The sequence below is a fragment of the Microcaecilia unicolor genome, chromosome 6 (assembly GCF_901765095.1).
Source record: "Microcaecilia unicolor chromosome 6, aMicUni1.1, whole genome shotgun sequence".
Taxonomy (NCBI): domain Eukaryota; kingdom Metazoa; phylum Chordata; class Amphibia; order Gymnophiona; family Siphonopidae; genus Microcaecilia; species Microcaecilia unicolor.
The window spans coordinates 289,757,071-289,776,377 of NC_044036.1; the positions used below are offsets into that span (position 1 = coordinate 289,757,071).

Genomic DNA, 19,307 nt, shown 5'->3' on the forward strand with positions numbered 1-19,307 from the left:
TTGGTAAAACTTAATGCCAGTTTCGAACTGGTGTAGGGTTTGCCGTGAGAGGAGTGCCCTTGTTTGGTGCACTGCCCGCTGAGCATTGGGGAGGAATAGGGAATTAGCTCATCAGCATGTGTTATCCCTTGGCGTGCTCGCTATTCCCCACAGTGAGGGCCTTCGAGCATGGTGTGCCGGCAAACATAGGCACTAGTCCAGCGCTAATGGCCTCTAGTGCCCCCAGTTTGCTTCTGGCCATTGGGTCCTTAGACACAGAGCAAGGCACATTTAAATCCCATGGTAATGAGGCTATTAGCTAATCAGTGCAGATGTAGAGAAGTGCGCAAAGACCAAAAAGCTAAGTTCAGCACCAGAGGAGCTTTAACACCAGGTCTGAGGGAGATGTAAAAGGTTATCTTGTTCTTCTGCAGTCTGCATCAGTGAGGATTTCATTCCTGTTTCTTCTCTTTACTGTGACCATATAAGACCCGCAACTTTTTTTCAGGGTTCCATAAGGACAGTGAGGTTAAAAAAGACAAAAAAACAAACAAACTGAGGGGGAGGTGTGCTGGAACAAAGAGCACAGTGCTGGACTCTTGAGTTGCCTGCACGCACAGAGCCTGCGAGTCTGTACATGAATACTGGTATCCAAAGTACAGAACAGGGAAATCCTCTACGATGACGAATCACAGCAGGCAAAAGTAGAGGCTGAACAAAGACGAATCAACGCTGGAGATATGAATCCAACTGTCTTTACTGATATAAATAAAAGAAGGACCCGACACAGGCCGTGTTTCGAGGCATGCAAGCGCCTACCCATAGAGTATATTATGTGACCCCTGAAGTAGGCGCTTGCATGTGTCGGAACACGGCCTGTGTCGGGTCCTCCTTTTATTTATATCAATAAAGACAGTTGGATTCATATCTCCAGCGTTGATTCGTCTTTGGCCAGCCTCTACTTTTGCCTGCCATGAATACTGGTATTACAGAAATTTTGTGCACAGCACAGCATTTCATCACCTACATAGATGTAAGCATGTGTAACTCCAGATGCTGTGCTCAGCTGTATGTGCAAGATATAGCTGTTGCTAGCACAGACCTGTGTGCTCTGCTCTCCCATGTTAGCACACATTTTTGCACTAGGCCTATTTGCATACTATTTTTTACTGCATTGGAGAGCCAAAGTTTAGCGTTATGCTTGCGTTAGGAAACCTGTAGCACACAGCTGTTAACACAAGGATCCTTTATTGGCCCCTAAGTACAGTTCTGTGGAACCTCGAAGATAAACAGAAGATAATGTACTGCTACTTTATGCAAGAGTCCTCACATTTTAAATCTAAAGGTACATAGAGAGCCCGTAAAAAAAAAAAAAAAGAGAGAGAGCAGTAAGGTGAATAGGAAAAGTTATGAAGTGCATGCAGAAAGAGGTGGCTATCTTTACTGTATTAAGGGCTCCTTTTACAAAGCCATGGTACTGATTGCCGTGCAGCAAATGTGATGAAGCCCATAGGAATTGAATAGTCTTTGTTGCATTAGCTGCACTGAGAATCGGTACCGTGGCTTTGTAATAGGAGACCTAAGGCTTCTATTGTAAGATATTTATAAAGTGTAAATTTAGGTGTTTATTTTCCAGCAAATTTGGGGTTCCTTGAGGATACCAACAATTGGTGTTTTTGAGTGACGGGTACTATTGCTTGGTACCTTTTCCAGTGGTATCAAATATGTACGTTTGTATCATTTAGGAGAGTTGTTAGCACAGAAAAGACACAAAAACCAAGTGAAGAATACAAGGTCAGCTGGGGAAAGGTGAGAGAGGATTAAGGGAAGTGGTGTTTTGCCTATATTTATCCAATAAATGCCTTTTTTTTTTTGCATTGGGGTATTTTATCAGTGTTTATTGATTAAAATCTGCATTCAGAAGCCTTAAATACAAAGCAAGTGTTGAAATTAGCATTAACAATACACATTTGAGAGAACTAATTTCATTTCATATTTTTACATTCTCCCCACATCTAGAAATGAACTCAGGTTTACAACACAACTGTACTGTGAAATTAGATTTGTATTGTACTGTTTAAGTGCGTACAGTAAATTCAAATAGAATCATTCCTAAGTCTCCAACCTCACCTCCACATTCACTAGGGGCAGAGACAAAGCTAACAAGTTGAAAAGTCCACAGTTACAGTGAGACATGATGGTGCATTTCCACATTCTCCTTTGCAAACTCGGGGGTCGTATTGGAAGGGAAGAGAAGGGAATGTTTTTTTCTCAGCAGAGTGACAGGAGCTATCTGTGGGTTGTATGGGAGGTGTTGGGGGGGGGGGGTATATGGGAAGGTGGGATATCTGTGAGTATGGGGGATATTTGTCACTTGGCATATAAACATCGTGCCCTTCCCTCCATGCACTCTCCCCTAACTGCCTAATTGTTCTCACTTCCTCATCCTCCCTTGCACTCTCCCTTCCTTTCCACCCCTCCCCTCCCACTGTGTCTCTCCCTTTCTCATTCCACTCTCTTGCTTTTCTGCCAGTGGATTGAGATCCTACTGGCAATCTGCAATATAAACAGAAGAAAAGTCATGCCCAGTCAGACCAAGGTTAAGCCCAGCATCCTATCCTGTTTCTGATGGTGGCTAATTTGGGTCACGGGTACCTAGCAGCAGTGTTCTTCCTAAGCTATGTGAATGCACATAGGTCAGAAAGGGAGCACATATGCCTAGCAACTGTATGCACAACATTTTTGCTGACTATCTTTATTGTGAACATAGGATATACCACACACATTGAGTCGAGGCTGAAAGCTTACGCACACAAGGGCCAGCAAAAATTAGAACATTGCCCAGTGGGTCAAAAAAAGTAGATCTGTTTCTCACAGTTAATTACCAGGAATGAGCAATGGCTATTCCACGTCTACCTGGCTAATCATTTTAATGGACATTTCCTCCAGGAACTTATCTAGCCTCTTTTGAATTTGGCTACGTTGGTCACCATGACCACATCCTTCAGCAACAGATTCCACATATTAATTAACACATTTATTTGATTTGTTTTCAATCTTCTGATCACTAGTTTAATGAAGATAAAAGTGTTTGAAGGGATAGCTGTTAGTGTGGCATAAGAAAAATTACAGAGACAGGTGGCCTCTTATAGATTAATCACTTTATTGAGGCAGGAGTGTTTTTGAGGACAAGAGACCACTTCATCAGCTGCCTCAATAAACTGATTAGTTCAGTGGTTCCCAAACCTGTTCCTAGAGGCACCCGTCCCTAGTCAGATTTTCAAGATATTCAAAATGAATATTCATGAGATTTGCATGCAGTGTGGAGACAATGCATGCAAATCTCTCTCATGAATATTCATTGTGGATATCCTGAAAACCTGACTGTCTGGGGTGCCTCTAGGACCAAGGTTGGGAACCACTAGTTTCGTTTATAAGACACCACCTATCCCTGTTATTATTTTTTTTTATGCTTGAAAGGTTAAACAACCCTTTCCTATGTAACTGTTCCTCCCTACTCATGTTGTTATAAACTTCTGTCACACCCTGTTCAAGAAACTCCTCAAGACTTATCTATGTGATAGAACTTATTCCGCTGTTAATTAACTTCCTACCACCCCTCATTTGTTTCCCCTGTTTTCCCCCCCAAGATGTTCCTTCTTCTCTGTTCCGCCCTTGCCTTTGATGTTAATTCTTTATAAACATTGTTAGCCACATAGAGCCTGCTATGTTGGGAATATGTGGGATATAAATGGTCTAAATAAATAAATAAATATTTCCTCTTGGTCTTTTCTGCAAGCTGAAGAGTCCTAACCTGTTTAGCTTCTCTTCATAAGGGAGATGTTCCATCCCCTTTAACCATCTTTCTCTGAACCTTTTCCACATCCTGTTCGAGATGGGGTGACCAGTACTTTACACAGTGCTCAAGGTGCAGACACACTATTTACCTATCCAGAGGTGGTATCATCTGTTTTATTCTCTGTCCCTTTTCAAGTAATCCTTAACATTCTATATAATGTTTTTAGTAGGCATGCTGCACTGGTCTGAAAATGTAATGTATTATCTACAATGACTCCAAAATCTTTTTCTTGGGTAGTTACTTCTAAATCAGAACCCAACATTGTATGTATACATGTAGGTTGGATTATTTTTCCCTATGTGCATCACCTGCCGCTTGTCCACATTACATGTCATCTGGCATTTAGATGCCCAGTCTCCTTGTCTCACAATCCTCAGTTGTTCTAAAAACTCTGAATAATGTTGTCATTTGCAAATGTGATCACCTCACTCATTACAAATCCTGGCCCTACCTGGTGCATCCCAGAATGCACCTTGCAGGCAGGGCGCCACCATTTTGAAGATGACAGCACCGATCGCTATTTCCACCTTGGTAAAAATAGTGAGCGATGCACCAAAAAAAAAAAAAAAAGGATGCAAATGAGCTGTTTGCATAAACAGTCAGCAGTTTGGTAGGGGGATGCCAATCGGTCAACTGAGCCAATCGCTAAGTATGTGTGCTCTGCGCATGCTCAGAGCAGCATGTGCTATGGCTTTCATACACGCATACAAACAGTGTGTATGAAAGCCGTGGGTAGAGGAAGGTTGGGAGCTTTTGCTTGTCTTTTATTAAACTGCCAGTAATGCAGCCATGTCATACTGGTCAGTAGGTCTGCCCCCCCCCCCTCCTTGTTTTCTGCCATACAGGCCCGGAAGAGGAACGCTCAAGCTAAACACTGTTTACTTCTTCCAGCTGATACTTATGTAAAATGTGCAGTCTCTTGATACCTAAGGGAAGAATGAAAGTGTCCTGACAGCGCTGACCTTCTAGCAAACCCTGCCTGCTGGGGAGGGGCCCAACCCATCCGCACTGATGCTTCCTGCTCTTTGGCCATCCACAGAACATCAACCCTCTGCTTCCCTCATCAGAGAAATACACAGCAGACTGCTCTATGATAGCTCCTGACCTAAAAATGTCCACATAAAAGGTAGGGACATTGCTTGGAAAACAGCTGTGCATTGTTTGGAATGCACATTTGAATGCTAAACAGCTAATTTAAATAGATTAGCATAGGATTCTCATTGCTGCCCCACATCATAAAAAGCCTGCAGAGCCTTTGTGCGCCATTGGCAGTCCGCTCTCTCCACGCCCTCAACCTGGCTTCTGTGTGTGGTGTGTGTAACAGAGTAAAGCTGAGGCCACTGCTAGACTCCTAGGGGGAAGTGTCAGATAGAGGTCATAGCCCAACATCTAACTTAACTTTTTTTTAGGAAAAAGAAAGTTTTCTATCTATTCATTAAAATATGTGGATTGTTGGAATGTACATTTGCCAAAACTAGTGTTAGACATGGCAGGGGCCTGTGAGAAAAACCTCCGGCATAGGCCACCCTTGGCATCTCAAGTTGGGTATCTAACTTTCCAAAGTGGAATCTGAACAGAAACTGGCATTGACATAAGGCCAGAGAACGCTTAAAAATGTTTCTGCAGCAGTCTAGATCCTTTCTGTTATCCCACGCCAGCCTTATTGCTGATTCCTTCTGTGTAATCTCTTATTGACTTTTAAAAATGTAAGTAAAACGATTAGGGACATATATAAACAGTATATATATATATATATATATATATATATATATATATAAAATAAAAACAGCTATTGTGTAAACAATATAAAAGCATGACTGTCTCAATTAAAAAGTTTAGTGTCTGAGATATTCAAACGAGTGTAAAGTAAACTTCCCTCCTTCCCTCTTAATATAAGGCGCAATGTATTTTGGTTAGAGGAGATCATGTTAACTGGTTTCACATTTGGTGGACATGGGTAACTGAATCCCTGGGTTTAGTCCTATTGCATGCAGTGACTTTGTAGCACAACTAAAAATCATAGGTTCCTGCATGCAGTGGGGTGGCCCTACTAGGCTTGATACAACCCAATTGCAATTCTTCGAACCAGTGCTGGAATGTGGAAAACTAACGCATACGGTACAGAGTTGAGGCACTGGAGTGCAGGTGTCAGTAGGGAGAAGGGGTTGTGTAGCCAACTGCGCATGCTGTGATCTGGGTGGAGGAGGGAAAGATATGTATGGAAGAGGTGGCTGGACCGTAAGTTATATGTATGTAGGCATTCTTCTGCCTTTCATCAGTTAAATATAAATAAATAATTGTTGTTGCTTGTTAACAACTGATTCCAGGACCAGACGAAACAGCTCCCGTTCTCCCACAACATTGATATGCGCAATACGCATGTCTTCGAGCACTCAGCTAAGTAAAACTACTTATCCCAGGGTGCCATGGGGCGCGGTGGCACGGGGGCTAGTGGGAGTCGTATTCCTTGCGCTGCGCAGAGAAGGCCGGGACGTTATAGCCCCGGGACCTGCCATGGCCTCTGTCGGGAGCCGCGTCGAGCCCGAGCGACCCCACCAGCGGCCCTTCCTGATCGGAGTGAGCGGGGGCACAGCCAGCGGCAAGGTGAGGAGGGGCTGGGACTCAAGCTGCGCACCCTTCGGAGCTCGGGTGGACCGGATCAGCACGAGCTTTTGCTGCATCATGTAGGCTGCACCAGAGCTGTGGTGGGGGTGTGTGTTTGTTGTTGGGGAGTGGATGCTGGATTTCAGTATAATCGCCTTCCAAACACACACTCATAGTAATTTGTAGTCGGGTATAGTTTTAAGTACCTGTCCTAGAGGACTTACAGTCTAAGCTGGTACCTGGGGCAGTGGAAAGGGAACTGACTCGCCAAATACCACAAGGAGCACCAGTGGGATTTGAGCTCTGGCTTGCATCCTGCAGCTCTTAACCTCTAAACCCCCCTATTTACTCTGTTTGGCGCTGTGCTTAGTGATCTGGACTCCAAGGGTGGCTGCAAGAGCAAGGGGCACAAATATTTACTCATGCTCAAAACACCAGAGGTGGCAGCCTTAATTCCTGTCAGGAGCCCAAAATTGCTTCCTAATTTTGCATAGTCCTACAGATGAGTTCTGCTCTAGATCCAGTTTTCTCTTATGCCTTACACCGTGTGATGTGGTTTGTCTCTTAATACCTCTCGGTGGTTGCATGTCCTATGCTGCATGTTTCTGAGACCATCCTCAGAACTTACCGAATTATGATAGTTAAAAAAAAAAAAGGTACTTGCTATTAGTAACACCTGAGTCCTGACGGTCAAGAGTAGATGCACAAAACCTAATGAGCCAGTTACCAGGGTTTTACACTGGTTCTAGCCGGTTTAGCGAGAACGGAGCTCAGCAAGACATTCACAAAAGAGTTCTGTAAGCTCTTTTCCTGTCACGGAAGGAGCTAATGAAAATTGTATGCAAAGCTATTATAATGAGGTAGTTACTATGCAAATGTGCATGTAAAGCGATGCACAGAAGCAGCCCCTACCTTTACCGTGTAAAATTCTGCCAGTATGCCTCCCAGTGCTGGCAACCCTTGCAGCAGCGACGTATTCATTTCTTCCTCTCAGCACAGGCAGCTCTCTCCCTCCCTAGCAGAAGGAAAACCGAAGGAGGAAGTTCCATTTCCTAGCTGTGTGTGCATGTTAAAAGGTGAGGGTTGCAGGTGCTCGCCTTTCATCAATTCTCTTGAGAACGGAGGGCAGCAAAATTTAACTGTGCCGCTGCAAAAAGAAATCGGTGTTTGTAGGACACACTGATTGTAGTCCAGTTGTGCAAGTGTGGCCTCGTTGTAATCAAAAGCGCAGTTCCCTGGACAAGATCAAACAGGCGACCTCTGCTAGCCATAAACTGGAAGGCAAGATTAATGGGAACAGAAGTAGACACACCAAAGAAGACTAGAGAGAGAAAAAAAAATCTACACTGGCTTTCATACACACATTTTCTGTGCATGTATGAAAGCCATATACAAGCACCGCTCTGAGCACACGCAGAGCAGCCACGCTTAGCGATTGGCTGTTCTGAGCATGCTCAGCTGACAGACTGGCTTCCCCCCCCCCCCCCCCATTGCATGCAGATGAGCTGTTCACAAAAGCAGCGAGCAGCTCATTTGCATGCGATTTGCTTTGGGAATCACTCAGTATTTCCAAATCAGTAATTTTTACCAAGGTGGTAATACAGAGTGATTCTTTACAGGGACCTTTGTGCATCTGGGCCTCAGTACAGGATTGCTGAGTTTTTCCAGCTTTACGTTTCTTTTTCCTTTATGCTCTGGCTGCAAGTAGCTGTTGGGCAATGACATGCACTTGCTTTTTCTGATTCATATGTGAAATTATCTTCCAGTCAACAGTATGTGAAAAGATCATGGAACTCTTGGGACAAAATGAGGTTGAGCAACGTCAGCAGAAGGTTGTCATCCTTAGCCAGGACCGCTTCTACAAGGTGCTGACAGCTGAACAGAAGGCGAAAGCGTTAAAGGGACAGTACAACTTTGACCACCCAGGTACACATGTCTGCACCTATTTCTGAGCAAATGGGGAGGGGTAGCAGAGGATTATAGGACATGATCTCTTCAGTGGCACTCAAAGCTTCCAAGTTACCCAATCCTAGGAGGGAGCTTTTTGACCAATGATTCCTTTGGGGAAAAAAAGTGTTGGCGATACATTGGCCAGATTAGTTAGTAAAGCGAATCTATTATTAACTGTTGGATGTCTACAAATAGTCTGAAATTAGAATCAGATTCTTGCTAATATTTTATTATTTACGATCCCAGTCAGTCCAACAGTGTTTCAGTATGGTAATAAATCGATTCCTATTGTTCAAAAGTGAGATATAGGTGTGATGCTTGAAGATAGTTTGATAATGAAAATACATGTACTTAAGATTATTAGAAATGTTTATTTTAAATTGCAACTGGTAAGAAGACTGAAGAATTTATTGACACCAAAAATTTTAGAATGTACAGAGTTTAATTACTCTGTGCTTTGGCTATGCAAATGTACTGTTACTGGGGCTTCAGAGGACTCAAGATTAAAACTTTACAAACAGCGCAGAATTCAGTGGCCAGGGTTTTGATTGGAATTGCTAGGTTTGAGCATATTATTTCAGTATTAGAAATCTTGCACTGGCTACCTGTTGAGTATAGGGTCCAATTTAAAGTTGCTTGTTTAATGTTGAAGATTTTAACTCGACAAGTATTAGAGATATTAGTAATGAGGCTCCATATATATCAGCCAAATTGAGCATTGAGATAGGAACTCAGAAATTACTGGACATCCCATCTCATCACGTTATACGTTCTGTATAGAAGTAAGATTTTTTCTTTAATATATTGCAGGTCCAGTTTATTAGAATAAGGAATATTATGGATTTCAAGAAATTAAAAAGAGTTTGACAGATAGGGTGATGGATGATGATTTAACTTCTACATTAGGATTTTGATACTTGAGATAAATTGTGTTGTTCATATGTCTGGTTTGTTTTTAAAATGATGTATGTGAGTATATAATCCGCTGAGAACTATGGATCAAGCAGAATAAAAGTTTTTTTTTAAATAAATAAAATTATGATGCATTGTGGGGCCTATAGCACTGATTTAAGTGGGTAGAGTGAGGGACTACAAATACCAGACTGCTTTGAAATGTAAGTTTAAAACCAGGACTGGCCAAAGTGTGTCCTTCCTGGAACTGGGTAACTTTGTCAGCTTTGGGTACTGGCATGTTATACATGTCCTGAGTTTGTTACATGGCAGCAGTATGAGATGCGATTTTGGATTTATCTAAGGCTGCCAACTGGATCCAGAATAGATTTGTAGGATCCAGTTGATCCAGTTCTGGGTTTATCCTGTTGCATGCAGGGGCTTGTGATTCTGATTTCCCCGTTGCATTTCCTAAGAAAAGTAAGTCCTGGGTGTATCTCAGCATGCAGTGGGATACACCCAGGACTGAATCAACCCTGTCCTGTGAATCTAGATCCAGTTGGTAGCTTTAGATTTAGCTCACATCTCTTTCTCTTGTAGCCAGTGGTGTGCTGGTAAATTGTTTACAGGCTCTCTCCCCAGTCCACCTCTGTGCGTCTCCCCCCCCCCCCCACAATAGGCTCTCTCGCCCTGTCCACCTCTGTGCCCCCCCCCCCCCCCCACATTGCAGAGCTGGCTATAGCCGGGGAGAGAGCCTGGGAGGGGGACAATGCATTACTCTCTCCAGGAAGACTGAGATTCTGTGGTGCAGGGCAAGCCGGCTCTGCTCTTCTCCTCCTGCCTCACCCCACGCGAGCTACAGGGTCAGTCTCTGAGTCCAGTATATACCTGAAAAAGGCAACCTGGTTGTCCAGTGGATTCTTCGGGGCAGGCAGGAAAGATCCCCCGTCTTGCCTGCCTGCTGCCAGCGCTGACTCTCCCACGGCGCTACTGCATCGCTCTTCAAAATGGCCGCCGAGACTTACAAGGGCGGCCTCCAAGACTTCAGCAGAAGTCTCGCAAGGCCGCCGCTGGAAGTCTTGGTGGCCATTTTTAAAGAGCGATCTGGCTGGCAGCGGGCAGGCAAGACGGGGGATCTTTCCTGCCTGCCCCGAAGAATCCACTGGACAACCAGGGTGGTTGCCTTCTTCAGGTATGTACACAACCGACTCGCAAGACGGTAAAAAATTTAACCGGCTCGTGCGAGCCGGCTCCAGCACACCACTGCTTGTAGCCCAGGGCAAGTTACATTCAGGTACAGTAGTTATTTTCCTGTTTCCACTGGGTTTACCATTGAGGCTTGTACTTGAGGCAGTGGGGAGGTTAAGTAACTTGCCTAAGATCACAAGGAACCGCAGTGGGATTTGAATCGAGCTTCCCTGGTTCTCTGCCCACTGTTGAAACCGTTATGCTACTTAGGGAAGACAGGTTCCCCAAAAGAATCAGTGTGGGGAGGGAGAACCTCCTCCATGGTTGGGCAACCTCAGTATGCACTTCAATAATACAATACGTGACTGGATGTCTGATGTTAATGGTCAGTTGGGAGGGAATGTGAAATAGCAAAAAGACATTGGGGTCACCAGAAGGAGCTCATTAACAAGCAGCTTAATGGAATCCTTTTTCTGTTCTCATTAATCATCAGTTACCAGTCATTCCCATCATATCCTGCAGAAAGTCCCTTTTTGCCCTAACTTCCACCTGTAGGTACTAGCTAGTGTCAACTATATGTTAATAATACTGGTTGGGGCAAGATACAATCAGTATAATATTTTATATCCATAACTGAAGTAGAGATCTGTGCTGTATTCTCAACCACTTCTTGGCACACATCCTCATTCCAGCATATACCCAAGTCCTGCTCCCAGGCAAGGACATGCTTGAGTTTGATAATTAGTGGTGTATTTAGCAGTTCAGAAGGGGGCCTCTCTTAATGAAGACCTGAAGTAGAGACGGTGCCTACAGGGTGCCTTAATTGTAGGTGGTTGACATGATTGCCTTTCCAGAGGTTATCTTCCCTGAAGGATGTTAAAATCAGCACTCCATCCTGCACTAAGCTGTCCTAAACAACATGAATTATTCAAGGCCTGCCTCCTAAAAATATGTCCACTTACTCATGGGCTGAATTACCTGCTGGAATATGTACTTGGCAGTACGTGCTGCCTCTGCCTTCACAGGAGTTACAGTAATAGGAATTATTCTAAATATGATGCTTGAGGCCATATTAGGTTATGTATGTATTTATTTATTGCATTTGTATCCCACATTTTCCCACCTCTTTGCAGGCTCAATGTGGCTTACAATGTGTCATTATTAGTAGATAGTAGATTAAAGAGATAACAGTTAATGTTACATAGAAAATAGCATGATCGAATTTTAGGCAGGTAAATATAATTAGAAGACGTTACTGACAGTGAGTAAGGTGGAGATGTCATAGAAAATAGCCTGATCGAATTTCAAGCAAATAGATATGTATTGGCACGTCTCTGTGTTTCCTGCTCTATGTTCTCCTGTTGTTTGGAGGGCAGGTGTGAAGTAGCATGGAAATAACTCTTACAACAAATAGGAGGAAATATTTTTTCACTCAAAGAATAGTTAAGCTCTGGAACTTGCTGCCAGAGGATGTGGTAACTGTAGTTAGCGTATCTTGTTTTTAAAAAAGGTTTGGACAAGTTCCTGGAGGAAAAGTCCATAGTCTGTTATTGAGATGGACATGGGGGAAGCTACTGCTTGCCCTGGGATTGGTAGCATGGAATGATGCAACTAATTGGGTTTCTGCCAAGTACTTGTGTCCTGAATTGGTCACTGTTGGAAACAGGATACTAGGCTAGATGGACCATTGATCTGACCCAGTACAGTATGGCTATTCTTATGTTCTTATTCAGTTACTGCTCTGAGTTGTGCTGCTGTTAGAAGAGTCTTAAACTGAGGACTTAACATTCCACCCTCGCATTTTATTTGGAAAAGTACTTTCTTTGGTACCCCAGGTATACAGTGCTTCCAAATGATGCTGAATATTCTTTTGTAGAAAGGCAGTTGTTTTAACAGTGGCTACCTGGCCCATTTGTATAAGGGTAAGTGCAGTCCGTTGATGCAAATCTGGACAAAGGGCATCCAAATGGCAGATGAAATTTAATGTGGACAAATTGATGCATGTTGGGAAGAGTAATCCGAATCATAGTTACCTGATGCTAGGGTTCACCTTGGAAGTCAGCACTCAAGAAAAAGATCTAGGTGATAAGTAGTAGTAGTGTCCTTGTAGACAATATGATTAAATCGTGTGTGGAGGTGGCCAAAAAAAGCAAACAGGATGGTAGGAATTATTAGGAGAGGGATGTATCACTCCATGGTGCAACCTTACCTTGAATATTGCATTCGGTTCTGGTTGCCTTATCTCATACAGCGGAATTAGAAAAGGTTTAAATAAGAGCAACCAAAATGATAAAGGGGATGGAACTCCTCCCATATGAGGAAAGGCTAAAGAGGTTAGGGCTCTTCATCTTGGAAAAGAGAAAGCTGAGGAAGGGATACGAGTGAGACCTACAGAATCCTGGGTGGAGTAGAACTGGTAAAAGTGAATCAATTTTTCACTCTTTCAAAAAGTAAAAAGTGGACACAATGAAATTATATGGAAATCCTTTTAAAACAAATACAAGGAAATATTTTTTTTAATTCAAAGAATAGTTAAGCTCGGGAACTCATTGCCAGAGGATGTGGTAACAGCAATTCCTTGACGTCTGCTCCAGACCATTCCCCCACAAGTGGGTATATGCGCCAGTGGTGTGCTGGGAAATTTTTTAATAGGCTCTCTTTCCGGGCGTAACCAGCCCTGCAACTTGGGGGGGGGGGGGGGGGGAGGAGTCATTTCGCTCTCCTCCGAATCTTACAGAAGTGAAAGCTATTAATTGGGACTTGGTGTTTTGAGGAATGAATGAGTGGACAATTGTTCTCCCTCTGGCTTTAAAAACCTCACAAAGCCAAAAATTTGATATGTAAAAACTTGGCTTCTTAATTGGTTCTTCTTGTACATACACAATAGTTTAATAAAATCCAGAATTTGCTTCCATGTGTAGCACACTGAGAGATGGTGCTCCTTTTTTGCATGTTTATCCAGTATCTCATTGGTTGTTGAAACTATTTTCTTATGCAAAACAGGTTAGGAAATGATAGCCTTATTTACATTCTATTTTTATTTATTGGTATTTATTAACTGCCTTTATGAAAAGATTCACCCAAGGCTGTGTACAGCAGGTACAGTTTAACATAAAACTTACAATTTTGTTAATAGCATAACATTAGTAAAATGACCAAGTATAAATATATATACATTGCCTACTGGGCAATACAGGGTTAAGTGAAGCGGACAGATGCTGGATGGGAGAAAGGGGGCAGACACTGGAAGAGGGAATAGAAAGAGGGCACATGCTGGATGGAAGGGGGGGATAAAGAAAAAGGGCAGATACTGGATAGAGAGGGGGGTTAGGATAGAATTAATGAGAGACGAGGGAATAAAAGGAAGTGAAAGTTAGGGTGAGGGAAAGAGGTGGCGAACTTGCAAACCATGGCATATACATAAGCATGGATTAATGAGACAAAGCCAACATAGATTTAGTCAAGAGACATCTTGACTCACAAATCTACTACATTTCTTTGAAGGGGTGAATATGGTATAGCAGAAAGAGGGAACAAGGTACAAGCAAAAGTCCAAACAAAGAAACAGCACCAAGGGCCTTAAAAAGAGGGATACAGTTCTTTAATTGTAAACCTTTGTAAAACAGTCTTAGAAAAAAGACCCGACACGAGCCGTGTTTCGGCGCTCCGCGCCTGCGTCAGGGGTCACAATGATGACGGGGAAAATTTTGTGGAGTAACTCAGCACAGATGGCACTCATATAATAAAGAGCTCACCTTTGATATTGGTGTCCGATAGACAAACCGTTTATTATAGTAACATACATAGTAACATAGTAGATGACGGTAGAAAAAGACCTGCACGGTCCATCCAGTCTGCCCAACAAGATAAACTCATATGTGCTACTTTTTGTATAATGTAGCTGGGTTTAAAAAAAAGTTTAAACAAATTCCTGGAGGAAAAGTCCACATACTGTTAAGGTAGACCTGAGGATCCATGAAAGTGGAAAAACACCAAAATCCCATAAAAAGCACAGAGAAAGATGGAGTGGGAAGGAGTGGGAAATGGATGACTCTTCGAAAACAAACCAAACCAAGGGACGCTCAAGCACGAGATAAACACTCATTATTGATAGTAGCTTGAAGACTCTATATTTAGAAGTTTCAACAATTAAAATCATGACATCTAAACTGCATTTGTTAAAAATAGAGCACACTGCTTAACCCTGGTGATAAGTAGCATGGACTTGCTACTTTTTGGGACTCTGCCAGGTGCTTGTGACCTGGACTGGCCACTGTTGGAAACAGGATACTGGACTAGATGGACCCTTGGTCTAACCCAATAGAGCAACGTGATTTCTTTCCTTATCCCTTTCAACTTTACCCCTTTGATCTGTGTGTTAATCATTTTGAGATAAGAAAAAAAAAATATAACGCTCACAAAGTACATCTTTTATTTGTTTCTGACTCTGTCAGAGGATCATATATTTTCCCATCTCCTCTCACTTGCAAATAAAAATATGTTGTTGTTATAGCTTCTTTTAATTGTTCCACTGTCCTTTCCCACCCTGCCAGCATCTCTTTCCAGGTACTTCCCTATTTTACTAAAGTCAACATATTTTTATATTGAACCACACTGTTTGATCATCACTGGTGCTCAAGTGGACTCCCTACAAGGGCACACTGTCTCCACTTGGTTCAGTGTTGCCCCCTTCCCTTGTGGATTCTATCATTTGTCTCGACAGAGCCCCTTGAAATGCATCCAGGATCTCTGTGCTTCATACTGATTCTGCAGATGGGATTCTTCAATTAACACCAGCTGCCATTTTATTCACTTTTTGTCCAGATTCTTATTTATTGTTAAAGCAAGTTTATATCCTGTACAGTAATGCACTGAGTCACAGAATACATAAATCCATCAGAACCATCAATTGTTCCCAGTTCCTAACCCAAACCCTCCCAGCTCCCTCTTCCCTACCCGACATGTAATGAACAAGCTATACAAATGTAACCAGAAGGCCAGGGTTCTTATGACTCTGTGAGCTAGTAGTACCCCCAGGGGCATAGCTAGGTGGGGGCATGGGCCCCCACCCCTGCCGACCTTAGTCTTCTTCAGCACCGGTCTCCGGCACATTCGCTGATCTGGGCTGTGAGTCCTAACTGACGTCCTGCACCCCTTGCAGGACGTGCATGCAGGACGTCAGTCAGGACTCACAGCACAGATCAGCGAACGCGATGGAGACCGGCGCTGAAGAAGACTAAGGCTGAAGTATCTGGTGGCAGTGGAGGGTCAGCGGTGGTGGGGGGAGGGTCTGAAAGTGGCAGGGGGGGGAGTTGACGGCTGGGGGAAGCCTGCTAAAATGTGCCTCCCCTCTCGCCGAGGTCTGGCTACACCTCTGGTACCCTCCCCCTTCCCAACGAGCAAACCAGAAAACATATAGCATGGAACAGTTGAATAAAAACCATATGCAACTGGGTATTGTTCATAAAATGTTCAGCATAAGACTCCTTCCTAGTGGAGTCAGAGATTGCAAATATGAGTTCCAGAGGTTCAAAAAGTAAGTCTTACGTTTGTAGGAGCCGTGAGAGCGTCCCTCACCTCCCAGTTAAGCAACCGCTGTAATTGATTTCTCCACTGCCTAAATGCAGGAGGCTGTTCTGAAGTCCAAGGTTGTCCCCTCGATCCTACTATCCAGGATAGAGGCCATATACTCAGCAACTCTTCTCCAAAATAGCTGAATTTGCAAGCATTTCCAAAAAGAGTGATAAAAAGTATTGTCAGCCCTCTGACATTTAGTACAAAGAGGTGAGTGCACCAGATTCCTATTTATTTTCTCTGTCTAAGGTGCATTTCACTCACATTAACATTTTTTTTTTGAGGCAGCTAAACAGATTATAGCTCTGTTTGGCTATATACCTTTCTTAGGGTCTCATTGAAACACATATATCCTTAACAGCATCAATACCTAAATAAGCTTGCATATCTGGAACTTTATTCACTTAGATTGTAAGGATTTCTGCTTGTACCTTTCCAGTTACTTTTGTATGCTTAAATTCTAAATAGTTGCATAACTGGTCTCCTCTTTTGTTCTTGATTTTTTTTTTCTCTGATCCTCATCTTGGTTTTGCTAAGGGTGACATCAGGCACTCAATTCTTTCCATCTGCTAGCCCCATCCTCTAGTTTAAACTCCTAGCTATGTATTGTATGAAAGGATCTCTTCCTGCCACAATGATTTAGGATTTTGTTTAACAAAAGCTTTTTGTTCCCTATATTGCCCCAACTACCTTTATATATATATATAAGTTGCTTTTTTTTTTTTTTTTCATGTGTTTTGAACCATGTAGTGAAGTTGGCTGTAGGGTGTAATTTTTCCTTGCTTTCCATGAACAGGCAGGCACTTTTTAAAATACTGTAGTTACCTGGAAATTTCTCTGCTCTACAGCGGTGCTGTTTCTGGTTAGATCATTGATCCCACATGATACATGAATTTGAGAATCTTTACTGTCTTCTCTGACTGCACTACTACTATTTAGCATTTCTATAGCGCTACAAGGCGTACGCAACATAGAAGAAAGACAGTCCCTGCTCAAAGAGCTTACAATGTAATAGACAAAAAATAAAGTAAGCAAACTGACAGGCCGGTGCTCAGAACTCCCGCCGTAAGCCCACAGCACAGAAACCTAGCTTGCCAATGCTCAAAGGAAATGGTATTCAAATTATGTGTGTGCTGTAAAAGCGAAAGAAAGGGAGGAATGTGCTTTGTGCATGCACAGAAGAGTTTTGCGGTAAGCTCAGCTCCTATTCGCCTGGCAAACCTGAAGGTGAAGCATACATGGACGTTTGTTTTCTGCACCTTTAAATGGTAAAATTATGTATAATCATACCTGATAATTTTCTTTCCATTAATCATAGCTGATCAATCCATAGACTGGTGGGTTGTGTCCATCTACCAGCAGGTGGAGATAGAGAGCAAACTTTTGCCTCCCTATATGTGGTCATGTGCTGCCGGAAACTCCTCAGTATGTCGATATCAAAGCTCCATCCGCAGGACTCAGCACTTAGAGAATTACACCCACGAAGGGACACTCTGCCCAGCTCACCACCGCCGAAACGGGGGAGGGGAATTAACCCAGCTCATCCCCACACAAGTGGGGGAGGGGAATCCGTCCAGCTCATCCCCGCGGAGCGGGGGAGGGACACCACACCCGCTGATGCGGGGGGATCTGGCTTATCCTGCAACCGCAACCGCGGGAGGAGCTGACTGACCCTAACACCGCCGAAGCGGGAAGGGTACAAAGCTGCCCTACAGCCGCACGAAGCGGGAGGGAGTGCCGGCAGAATTTATGTCTCAATCCAGCCCCGTAAAACGGAGGGGAGAGGAATGCAGCAGCTCACTGTAACACAAACTCGTCTCAACTCTTGAAGAATCCAAGTGAAAAAACTTGAACACGAAGTCTTTCTGAAGAAACTGAAGACTAAACTTGAACCTGAAATGCAACCAGAATAAAAACAGTACAGATATCTGGGAGGGGCTATGGATTGATCAGCTATGATTAATGGAAAGAAAATTATCAGGTATGATTATACATAATTTTACCTTCCATATCATCAAGCTGATCAATCCATAGACTGGTGGGATGTACCGAAGCAGTACTCACCCAGGGCGGGACATTGAAATCCCTGACCTCAACACTGAAGCTCCAAACCGGGCCTCCGCCCGTGCAGCCACAGTCAAACGGTAATGCTTGGAGAATGTATGAGCCGAAGCCCAAGTTGCCGCCTTGCATATCTCTTCCAAGGAGACGGACCCGGCCTCTGCCATCGAGGTCGCCTGAGCTCTCGTGGAGTGAGCCTTCAGCTGGATAGGCGGCACCTTCCCTGCGGCCACATAAGCCGCTGCAATGGCTTCCTTGACCCATCTTGCCACTGTAGGCTTAGCAGCCTGCAGACCCTTACGAGGACCTGTAAACAGGACAAACAGATGATCCGATTTCCGGAAATCATTGGTCACTTCCAAGTATCTGATGATGACTCGTCTCACATCCAGATATTTAAGAGCAGAGTACTCCTCTGGGTAGTCCTCCCTCCGAAAGGAAGGGAGACAGAGCTGCTGATTCACATGGAAGCGAGAAACAATCTTGGGCAGGAAGGAAGGCACTGTGCGAATAGTCACTCCTGCTCAGTGAACTGCAGAAAAGGCTCTCGACATGAGAGCGCCTGGAGCTCGGAAACTCTTCTGGCTGAAGTGATAGCCACCAAAAAGACTGCTTTCAACGTCAGGTCTTTCAGAGATGCCCTCGACAAGGGTTCAAAAGGCGGCTTCTGCAAGGCTCTTAACACCAGGTTGAGATTCCACGCAGGCACCACTGAGTGCAGAGGAGGGCGCAGGTGATTAACTCCCTTGAGAAAGCGCACCACATCTGGCTGCGAAGCCAGGGAAGCACCCTTCAGGCGGCCCCTGAAGCAAGCCAGAGCCGCTACCTGGACTTTAAGGGAACTGAGCGACAGGCCTTTCTCCAGACCTTCTTGCAGGAACGCCAACACTGAAGAAATTGGAGCAGTGAAGGGAGAAAGTGAGCCTGCTTCACACCACGCTGCAAAGATACGCCAAACCCTGGCGTAAGCAGTAGAAGTAGAGCGCTTCCTCGCTCTTAGCATAGTGGCAATGACCTTGTCTGAGAAGCCCTTCTTCCTCAGACGCTGCCGCTCAATAGCCAGGCCGTAAGACCAAAGGGGGAGGGATCCTCCATCACCACGGGACCCTGATGTAACAGGCCCTGCTCCACTGAGAGCCGCAGAGGATCGTCGACTGAGAGCCTGATCAAGTCCGCATACCAGGGACGTCTGGGCCAATCC

The 19,307-nt window shown here is 43.9% G+C and overlaps 1 protein-coding gene across 1 annotated transcript in view; it reads left to right on the forward strand.

Annotated features, from left to right (window-relative positions):
- The first annotated feature begins 6,277 nt into the window (after positions 1 to 6,277).
- Positions 6,278 to 19,307, forward strand: part of UCK1 (uridine-cytidine kinase 1) — a 30,333-nt gene continuing 17,303 nt past the window's right edge. Inside the window, exons 1-2 of the mRNA XM_030207797.1 lie at positions 6,278 to 6,442; positions 8,209 to 8,368. Coding sequence (XP_030063657.1) covers positions 6,353 to 6,442; positions 8,209 to 8,368 — 250 coding nt within the window. The 5' untranslated portion in view covers positions 6,278 to 6,352. The remainder of the gene's footprint in view (positions 6,443 to 8,208; positions 8,369 to 19,307) is intronic.